General features: G+C 33.9%; 1 protein-coding gene across 1 annotated transcript in view; it reads left to right on the forward strand.

Annotated features, from left to right (window-relative positions):
• The window catches only part of SCN7A (sodium channel, voltage gated, type VII alpha subunit), an 88,289-nt gene extending 77,745 nt beyond the window's left edge, over positions 1-10,544 (forward strand). Inside the window, exons 21-25 of the mRNA XM_011990982.1 lie at positions 922-975; positions 1,360-1,497; positions 3,760-3,864; positions 4,146-4,416; positions 7,474-10,544. Coding sequence (XP_011846372.1) covers positions 922-975; positions 1,360-1,497; positions 3,760-3,864; positions 4,146-4,416; positions 7,474-8,540 — 1,635 coding nt within the window. The 3' untranslated portion in view covers positions 8,541-10,544. The remainder of the gene's footprint in view (positions 1-921; positions 976-1,359; positions 1,498-3,759; positions 3,865-4,145; positions 4,417-7,473) is intronic.
• The last annotated feature ends 802 nt before the right edge of the window (positions 10,545-11,346 follow it).

Raw genomic sequence — 11,346 nt, forward strand, 5'->3', positions numbered from 1 at the left:
ATATATATATATAGGATATATATATATGTATATATAGGATATATATGTGAATATATACACACACACATATATATATAAAAAAAGGGGACTATATTAAGTATTAACTTACATGATCAATGATCACAGGGTCCCACAATAGGCTGTCTGCAAGCTTGAGGAGCAAGGAGAGCCAGTCCGAGCCTCAAAACTGGAGAATTTGGAGTCCAATGTTTAAGGGCAGGAAGCATCCAGCATGGGAGAAAAATATAGGCTGGGAGGCTAGGCCAGTCTCGTCTTTTCACGTTTCCCTGCCTGCTTTATATTTGCTGACAGCTGATTAGATTGTGTCCACCAGATTAAGGGTGGGTCTGTCTTTCCCAGCCCATTGACTCAAATGTTAATCTCCTTTGGCAACACCCTCACAGACATGCCCAGGATCAATACTTTGCATCCTTCAATCCAATCAAGTTGACAGTCAGTATTAACCATCACAGGTAATAATTATTTGGTCCAATCCAAGTCGCTACTTTTTATCTCTTTAGCATTTTGAGGAACTGCTACTCAGTGACTTAGTATCTAGCAGATGTGAAGAGTTGAAGAATTCCTCTTATGTCTCTCACAGAAAAGAAAATGTATAGCAACTACAAGTCACCATGACACATGGCTGCATGTATTTATTTACCATTTATATATTTGTTTCTCTATTTATCTTTTTCTAGTCATGCTATCTTAAAATATTTTGTTACTAACTACAAATAAACTAAGTACTTGAAATAGTTGTTAACAGATAATATAATAATGAAAATGTTGAGAATCCCAATTACACAGTATATGGAAGTGTGGCAAACCTATGCCAAATGTTTCAGTGCACTAATAATAGATTGAGATTTTACTTTTTATTTGCCAGGAAGCATAAATTTTAAATGCATGTCATTTTTACAGGCAACATTTAATGGATGGATCACTATTATGAATTCAGCAATTGATTCTGTTGCTGTAAGTATAATATCATTTTAAAGTCATTGTTAGGATACAAGCAAAGTCATTTTTGCAATTTGAGCACAGGACACCAGTAATAATGAATAGAAATTAAATGCTTTTCAGATTGGATATTTCATTGGCAGTGAAATTCTTCCGGAGTTATTATATACAATGATTGAGGTCCCATAGGCTCATTTGAAAGGTTACCAGATTTTGTAACAATGGTTAAATGAATGAAATGAACTTTAACATTCATACAAAGCAATGATATCCTTTTGCCAAAGAGCAAAAAGAAAACAGTTTCTTAGGTAGCATTGTTGGGTTTTCTTGTCATAAATTGTTTTATAAAACTTGTTTTAAAAAGTCGATATCAATAATTTGCTTATTTTAAACTTCTAGGTAAATATACAGCCTCGTTTTGAAGTCAACATCTACACGTATTGTTACTTTATCAACTTTATTATATTTGGAGTATTTCTCCCTCTAAGTATGCTGATTAGTGTTATTATTGATAATTTCAACAAGCATAAAATAAAGATAAGTATAAATATTATTTGTTTATCCAGTGTCTGAGGAAATAAGGCATATGCATAAATATATAAATGCCCTGCTTCAAATAATTGGCTTTGGATTCAGCTTAATGTCATTTTTATTTGACATGTATCTTAAAAAATCATGATTAATGTTCCTGCACTTTGATGAATGTTGCCAAAATGTTCATCTTTACATTGACTTTTAAATCCAAAATATGTACTACACAGTCAAGTTTAAAAGTTAAAAATTATAAGTGTCTGTGTAAAAATTACAAGTGTTTTGAAAATAGTGATGTACTGAAAAATAAATGCTGTAAGTAAAATTTTCTATCTTAACAAATATGTGAAGAGTTCCAGAAAAAAAAGCACTCTTTTACTCACTGTTATATTTAAAGCCTTCACAGTCAGCCAGCATGAACATCTTTCTAAGTTAGAGTAGTTCTTTCTGCTATAAGTAGAGAGAGTCATAAATCCTAATTGGGTGGCCTAAGTAGGAGTGCTTGAACCCGATAAGACAGAGTTCAGAGCCAGAATTGAGTAACTACTGTTTCATGCCATTTCTAAACAGCGACTTCCTTCAGAGCCTCCACAAATGCAAACGACTAAAAAGACATGTAAGTCGAGTTCTTTTACACAGACACCTAATCTCTTTTGGGAAGCCTTCCAAAAAAGTCAAAGGAAAGAATAGTTTAATTTTGAAATTTTATCTTCAGCCATGTAATCAAACTTTAGCCATGTGTAAAATCTGGTACAGTAGACCCTCCTTATCCAAGGGGACTTTGTTCCAACACCTCCAGTGGATGTCTGAAACTGCAGGGTAGTACCTAACCTGATTGCTGTAAATCAAAACATGTTTCTGTTCACGTTAAGATGGCTTTTCCATGACTAAGGCTTATCATGCACTGTGGCCATTTGCAGTTTGAAGTATAACAGCAAATCAAGCATACATTTATTTTTCATTCTTCACAATTTCATGGACAGAAGATTCATTCATACCATAGATTTGGCAGCCTCAGCATGCATATATGTATATATATATATATATATAATATATATATATTCTTTCCTTAAGTCAAGCACTTTCACCTTTTCTCTTAAAGGAAGCACTTTGCAGCTTCCTTTTGGCATATTCGAATGCCAGCATCACTTCTCTTACATTTTGGGGGTTATTATTAATTAAAATAAGGATTATTTGAACACAATCGCTGCGATAACAGAGATAGCTGCAAAGTGACTAATGTGTGGGTGGCATAGACTGAGTGGATATGCTGGACAAAGGGATGATTCACATTCCAGTCTCCACAGAGCAGGATGGCACAAGATTTCATCACACAACTCAGACCCACATGAAATTTAAAATGTATTAACTATTTATTTTTAGTATTTTTCATGCAATAATTTCCAACTGTGGTTGACCATGGCTAACTGACGCTGTGGAAGGTGAGACTTCAGATAAGGGGGGAGTACTGTATATCACTCTTGAGTCTCCACCAATGAAATAGGAGTAGACAGCTGAGTGATCAAATGTGATTTTGATTGAATGCTTCAGCTTTCTACGAATATCAACCCTGCAGGATAACATACTAAGATTTGCTTCTAGGCTTCAAATTGGTGTTTGCCATCAATTTAAGCGAGCAGGTCCTGATTTAGAGCAGTAACAATTCCTAATTCCTAGGACATGACATTATTCACTTCACATATATTACATAAGATACTGAAATTAGCACTATAAACACAAAAATTAATAAGTCCTCAAACGTGCTATGAAGAAGCAAGCACAAGGTACTTTTGGAATAACAGTAAAAAAAAATCTTCTGATAGTATTTGAAAAATAAAGCAATATACAGTCATATAAAAATGATCACATATGATCATTTCTGTTTATTTGTGCTTATTAAAAGATACAAATCAACTTTTCCTTTAGCTGTTGAACCCAACCTTTCTTAGTAAATATTTCCAGATATCCCCTGCTGTTTCTCCTTTGCCCTCTTCTACAACCCTATGTGAAAATAGAGTTGACACTTCCCTAAGAGAGTGCCCGTAGAGATTACTGAATTTCTGTCACTATCGGCGTGTATTCTGTATGTGCTTTGTATGGATTTTTGGGCAGAAAGTCAGACATGTTCAAACATGATTTCATTCACTGCAGTTAAGCCTTTCTTTAGAAGAGTAAATCAATAATTGCCAAGTCTTTAAAATGCATACTAATATAAGGGAAAATTTGGATTAAGTGTGATTTTAATATATTTTTCTTTCCTTTCTTTACCTGGGAGGTTCAAATATCTTTATCACAGTTAAACAGAGAAAACAGTACCGCAGGCTGAAGAAGTTAATGTATGAGGACTCTCAAAGACCAGTACCTCGCCCACGAGTAAGAAAATGTCTAGATTTTTTGAAACTTCAATGGAGGTGTTTTTTATATATTATTTTAAAAGCCTTAACAAATGCTTTTGATAAAATTTTTGTGTCCCTTAACAAAGCTTTTCATGGTCATTTTGTTTGTTTGTTTGTTTTTACTATATGTTATAGTTTGACAAAAATTTAGGTTCACACTCTCGTTTATTTTGGGAAGAAAGTTGTAGAGTATAAAGACCATATATATGTATATGTATCCTATTAATGGGACTATTACACCTGTTTTTTTACCCACAGAACAAACTCCAAGGATTCATTTTTGACTTGGTAACAAGCCAAGTTTTTAATGTCATTGTTATGGTTCTTATATGTTTCCAAGCAATAGCCATGATGATAGACACTGATGGTCAGAGTCTAGAAATGTACATTGCTCTCTACTGGATTAACTCAATTTTTGTTATGCTATATACTATGGAATGTATACTGAAGCTCATCGCTCTCCGTTGTTTTTATTTCACCATTGTGTGGAACATTTTTGATTTTATGGTGGTTATTTTCTCCATCACAGGTGAGATTTTCTTTAGTCAAATTTTTATTCATAATAATATTAATTCAAGCAAGCTCTTACACTAAATATCTCATGAAATATAGTCTCCTAATAAGCAAAACAGATAGGGATCTTCTTTTATTTTCAACAGGAATGCTTCACATTTGTATTCATACATGTACCACCCATGCCTGATAGAGATAAGATGTTCAAAAATATTTCTTGGACTAATAACATAGACTTTGCATCACAAGCCACCAGGTGAATGTTTAGTCACCCCTTCATTCTGTAATATACATTAATTTTCTGGATGACACTAGAAAGATCTTTATACCTTAGAATGATGTAACCTTTCAAGTCTGCTATTATTTCCTTCCCTCTAATCTCTAAAACTATTTATAACTTATACAATACTAGAGTTTCAGGCTTTAATAAATTTGTTGCTTGTTTTCTCTTACTTAGGAGATCTCTCTCTTATTTAATAAAAATACTTGATAATTCTCTTTGTGAATAAAGGCTGTATTATATGCAAAAAATTTAGTAGTAAACAAGATAGGTATAATTTCTGTGTACACATAGCTTACAGTCTATTAAAGGATATAGATAATTAAACAGTACATTTTAATATGTGCTATTAAGGTTATGGTAGGGAAGGCACAGGGTGCTGCAGCAGCATAGCAGAAGGAGGTCACCTAATCAGTGAGTAGAGGTCGGAGAAAACTTTATGGAAGACGTGAAATCTAATTAGAGAATTTTCAGATAAGGAGATAGCCAAGCAAAGAATTTAGTGTCAAAGAGTTTCGGGCAGAGAGAAGTTTGTCTGCTTCCCCATAACACACATATTATGATGTTAGTTCCATGAGAGTAGGAACAATATTTAGGTTTACTGCATCAAGCACTATTCTATGTATTGAGTAGTAGAAAATGTAGATAAACTGTTTTCCCAGATGTGCTTCCAAATATTCACTCATTCAGTTGATAGTGGAAACAATGCAACTAACTACTGAAAAAAACTGTAAGTTTCAGAAAAGAAGAAACTCTCAGAAAAACTGATAGAAAAGTATGTGAAGACAGGAGGGAGCTGATAGGAAGAAGGCAGAGGAAGGATGGAATTAGAGTCCTGTAAGACTGAAGGGGACTTCATCAGAGAGCTGGAACAAAAAGCAATTGCAGTCAGAGAGAAAGTAGTTTGAATTTGAAATTTCAGAAGGCAGGGTATCCTGGATTCAGAATGTGATTGTAAGTGTGGATTTGTAAAATGATGGAGAAGAATATAATAACTTGAGAAGACCAAAGACAGAAAGTAGCTTTTAAATGGATTGTTGATGGTAGATGCTAAGGTGAAATGAGAGAGATTGAATCAATTATTGAAGTATTCAATGAAAATGAATGAAGAATGAGTAGACTATAGAGCCAAGGAATGGTAGAAAATGATATAGCTGAATGGCATGACACACAGTGTCAAAAATCTCTTTCTTTATAAAGATAATAGGAAGGAAAAGTGACCAGAAATCATATTGAAAAGAAAGAAAGATATATATTTTTTCTTTCTAATCTGAGGAAAGTGGAGTGGGGAAGAATGAGCTCCCTGTATTTGAGAGGGTTGCAAGGGAAATAGAGGCTTCAAGATAGAGCCAGATTTAGCCATCATCCTCTGCAAACTGAAACAGGAACAGAAATCCAAACACTACATATTCTTACTTATAAGTGGGAGTTGGACAATGAGAACACATGGACACTGAGAGGGGAACAACACACACCAGGGCCTGTTGGAGGGTGGGGCGTGAGGGGAAGGAACTTAGAGGACTGGTCCATAGGTGCAGCAAACCACCATGGCACATGTATCACTGTGTAACAAACCTGCATGTTCTGCACATGTATCCTGGTGGTTTTTTAAAGAAGAAATAAAGAAAAACAAAATTTAAAAGAAGAACCTCCCCCCCCTAAAAAAAAAGAGATTGGGTTAAAAAATTAGTGATGAGAATGCAGAGGAATTAATTCACAATTTAGTGATACTTCCATCATAATGAAAGAATTTGGAAGGTTGAAGGGAAATGAGAATTTAGGTCAGAGTAGAAGATTCACTAAAGCACTATAGAGATAGGGTATTGATAGGATAGAACATCAGCGAGAAATGTTATCTTAGGCAGAGACCAAGTTTAACAGAAATGTGTGACATGATTCCTCCATATTCAACAAACCTACTGTATCACTTAGAAGTCTCTTGGGATTCTTCCTTCCACTACCTTCTCAACTCAAAATAAACTACATTCTCTCTAATACTTCCAGAGAACATGTCTTTAATGTAATTATAATTTTAACTTGTTTGATAGTTCTTGTGTTAATCACTGCCATACTTCCCTCATCTAACTACCTCAGTTACAAAAAAGTTCTAAAAAAGAAAGACTTATTTATTCAACTCATATTTAAAGTTCCTGGAGCCCCAGTACTATTTATGAAATAAAGAAATTAAATTATAATCCATGAATCATGAAATGCCAGACATTTCTGTAATTATATTTACCAATTAGGTCTTTCTGCCTTATAATTATTTTAAATGTCTATCACTAGTTTCTAAATTATAAGGTTCCCGAAGACAGAAATCATGTCATTCATCTTTGCATATTGATGTGATATATTCATTGGGCATTCAATAAAAGTTGCATATTTTTGATCCAATAGCAATAAAAATTTATGATCCAATTTCTTGATACAATAGCAATAAAAAATTTCTTGATCCAATAGCAATAAAAAATTATGACTATTGTCCTACATTACAGAATCAGGTCATCTGTAATTCCACAACTGCTTGATCTGTGCTACTCTTAGATTATGTTACAAAAAAATAATCTTCCAAATTTAGCTAGATACCCTAAGCATTGATACAGTTGGTATTTGTCCGACCCAAACTTTCAACATACTAACTGTTAAATGAGAATGATTAGTAAAATGGAAGGGATCAATAAAGGATTAATAAAATTTAGGGAAAAACGATTAAGTGTAAAATAATTTATAGTCCTCAAAATACAATTGTGTTTGAATAATTGTATAGCCTGCTTTATCTTTTCCCACCCCCAGGACTATGTCTGCCTATGACAGTAGGATCCTACCTTGTGTCTCCTTCATTTGTGCAACTGATACTTCTCTCACGGATCATTCACATGCTGCGTCTTGGAAAAGGACCAAAGGTGTTTCATAATCTGATGCTTCCTTTGATGTTGTCCCTCCCAGCGTTATTGAACATCATTCTTCTCATCTTCCTGGTCATGTTCATCTATGCCATATTTGGAATGTACAATTTTGCCTATGTTAAAAAAGAAGCTGGAATTAATGATGTGTCTAATTTTGAAACCTTTGGCAGCAGTATGCTCTGTCTTTTTCAAGTTGCAATATTTGCTGGTTGGGATGGGATGCTTGATGCAATTTTCAACAGTAAATGGTCTGACTGTGATCCTGATAAAATTAACCCTGGGACTCAAGTTAGAGGAGATTGTGGGAACCCCTCTGTTGGGATTTTTTATTTTGTCAGTTATATCCTCATATCATGGCTGATCATTGTAAATATGTATATTGTTGTTGTCATGGAGTTTTTAAATATTGCTTCTAAGAAGAAAAACAAGACCTTGAGTGAAGATGATTTTAGGAAATTCTTTCAGGTATGGAAAAGGTTTGATCCTGATAGGACCCAGTACATAGACTCTAGCAAGCTTTCAGATTTTGCAGCTGCTCTTGATCCTCCTCTTTTCATGGCAAAACCAAACAAGGGCCAGCTCATTGCTTTGGACCTCCCCATGGCTGTTGGGGACAGAATTCATTGCCTCGATATCCTACTTGCTTTTACAAAGAGAGTTATGGGTCAAGATGTGAGGATGGAGAAACTTCTTTCAGAAATAGAATCAGGGTTTTTGTTAGCCAACCCTTTTAAGATCACATGTGAGCCAATTACGACTACTTTGAAACGAAAACAAGAGGCAGTTTCAGCAACCATCATTCAACGTGCTTATAAAAATTACCGCTTGAGGCGAAATGACAAAAATACATCACACATTCATATGATAGATGATGATAGAGATGTTCACGCTACTAAAGAAGGTGCCTATTTTGACAAAGCTAAGGAGAAGTCACCTATTCAAAGCCAGATCTAATCCCACTTACCACCTCTTTGCATATTTCTTCACATATCTGAAAATGTTGAAAGCCTAAGCCAGGAATAAAAGATCAGAAAAAGTAGAGATAATAATCAATTCTTTACAACCCGTGGTAATTAAGCTTATATTCACAAGACTTCATGCCAATTCACTTTTTAGCATTATATCTAACAAGTCCAGAGAACCCTTAATATTGCTGCAGTGAGTTTAAAGTGGGTTAAAGTGGCCATTTGACAATCTCATGTTTGTTTTCTCTACATGGCTTATATGATGTGTGCCTTCTAGGGAATGAAGGGAAGTGGTGATAGAGATCAGCAGCAGCAGGGGCTTTCTTGTATATTTTATGTATAATTTAATAGGCTTCAAGTCACCACTATTAAGACTCACAGGTAAGCAAATACTTTCCTGATGTGGGATGGTGAAATGCTACCAGCTATTAAATCATCAACTTGCCTAGACAAATGTCAATTGGAAGAAAGGAGAGAGCAGTTCTCTAGAAAGTGCCTTTGAGATCAGCCTCAGAGATTCTTGGGCTGATTAAAACTGCATTTGAAAAAGATTGGTTGAAGCTCTATGTTTATTTTTATATGTTCTTGTTTTCTTTTCATTTTGGAACGGGGAATGAATAGGATTTCATTGTGCTCGAGCTCCTGGTTTCTCATCTCTGGCTAGTTCCACCTAAGCTCTGGCTCTCGAACAGGGCAGATTCATAAAACAGGAAGCATAAAGGAGAGTTAAGGCCTACATTTTTTTGCATTTTCTTCTCATTTCCACCTATTTTTTAAAAAAGTATACATTTACTAAAATGATGTAATAGATAATATGTTAATAGACTCAAGCTTTACCTTATTATGAAATTGATGTATTTTTACCAGTTATTTCTAATGTAACATTAAATATATAAGATCTGACAAATGTATGTTTAAAAATGAATTAGAAGAGTTGAGAGCTACCATTATGTACAGGGATTCTCACAGTGTCTTGACCCTTAACTGGGAAGTTGTGGCAACTTTAAGGTACTTTTTACCGTACGTTATAATTCTTTATAACTTAGAGAAAGACAATGGTCACTCAAACTATGGGAACTATGAATTAGGAGATAAAAGTTTAAATTTGTTGTTGTTTTATAACATTAGTATGTACAAGTGAGTTTTCCCTTATATATTTACATTTTCAATGTTTTTATTCTTATCATATACATCAATACTCTATAAAATGTTTTATATTCAAAGAACTGTAAAATCCTAAACATTAGTTTTCACTATTGAAATTATTTTTTAAATATAGACATAAATAGTTGTCCTTTGACTTATTCATATAAATATAGTCATTTACTTCCATGTAGTTTGAGATTCTGCAAGTTATTCCGACTGTATGAAGATTGATTTCAGTGAGCCTGCTAAGTCCTAAAAGATTCAGAAAGAAAATTTATGTTATTGATTTAAATATCATCCTTTAAGTATGTTATGTAACATTCCATATAATTTATGGATCAGTAATTGTATTTTATTCTGAATGCATGATCTCAAGCCTTAATTATTATAATCTTTTTTTGCCCCTCAGAAATTGAATAACCTAACCAAGATGCCTTTAGGGGATGCCCTAAATGAATGTAATTTCAGGGTGTTTTTTTCCTCTCTAAGTGTTCCTTCCCTTTCTCCCCCTGCTCTCCGTCATGTTATGGGGACCAGTGAGGAACCAGTGTTGACTTGGTGAAAATGTGACAGTTGGTGCTTTATCTAAGCTTCTCTGTTTTCTATTTCTTGGGAATCCTTTACTGTGGAAACTGCTTCAGATCCTTAAACTGAATCATAACTTGCTTCTGTAGATTGCATAAAGACAACAAACTGATTTTAGTTTGAAAAGTATGTCTTTTACTTGTAAACCTTGTTTGCCAGTTAGCTTCCAAAAGCTGTGTAAAGAGTTATTTTTAACAAAGTCTTAACAATATGTTACTTTTTAGATACTATAGAAAATAATAAATGTAACTTGTAAACCACATTAAGCTATGTTTGTTTTTAATTTGATAAATCATGTTGGCAACTTTGTGTAGTATACTTTTTAAAAATAAGCTTTACATTGAAGTTTGTTAATTCAGGCTTAAAACTGGAAACAGTTGTGCTCTCTTTAGATCACATAATTTTGTAAAACAAATTTTAGTAAGCTTACCAGAGGCCCCTACACATTAACAAGATATAAAAAGATCACTCTTCTATCAAAATTATAATGATAATTTTACTAGATATATTTTCGTATTATTAGAATTTGCTTTCTGGAAGAAAATACTGAAATTAAATTTATTGGTACACTACTATTTATCAATTTCTGCATCTTCAAAAATTTTACTGTGCTTCATTAATAGATAGGATACACTTGAAATTGTTTTAAAGATAATGGTAACAGCTACCATTTATTGAGCACACTCCTATGCCCAGCCTTATCCTATGTATTTATCATGCATGAAGAAGTGATCACTCTTAGTTCATGAGTGAAAAAAGTTAGGTTTAGAAAGGTCATGAAGTTTTTATATGGCAGAGACCTTATAAGTAAAACGGCCAGGACTCTAAACCAGGTCCAGTTACAGAACCTGGATATGTTTTCTCTCACACTCACTCTCGCTCTCTCTCTCTCTCTCCATCTCCCTCTGTCCCACTTTCCCCATTTAGTGGAGGGAATTTTAAAAGTAGAGACATTCCCTGAAAAAAGGGACGTCACGAGAGAGAAAATTACAGAAGTTGAAAAATTCAACATTTTGTGAATGCTGAATACTAAAGGTAAACTCAGATCCTATTCAGATAAAGAT

Source organism: Mandrillus leucophaeus, unplaced genomic scaffold (genome assembly GCF_000951045.1).
Source record: "Mandrillus leucophaeus isolate KB7577 unplaced genomic scaffold, Mleu.le_1.0 Scaffold389, whole genome shotgun sequence".
Taxonomy (NCBI): domain Eukaryota; kingdom Metazoa; phylum Chordata; class Mammalia; order Primates; family Cercopithecidae; genus Mandrillus; species Mandrillus leucophaeus.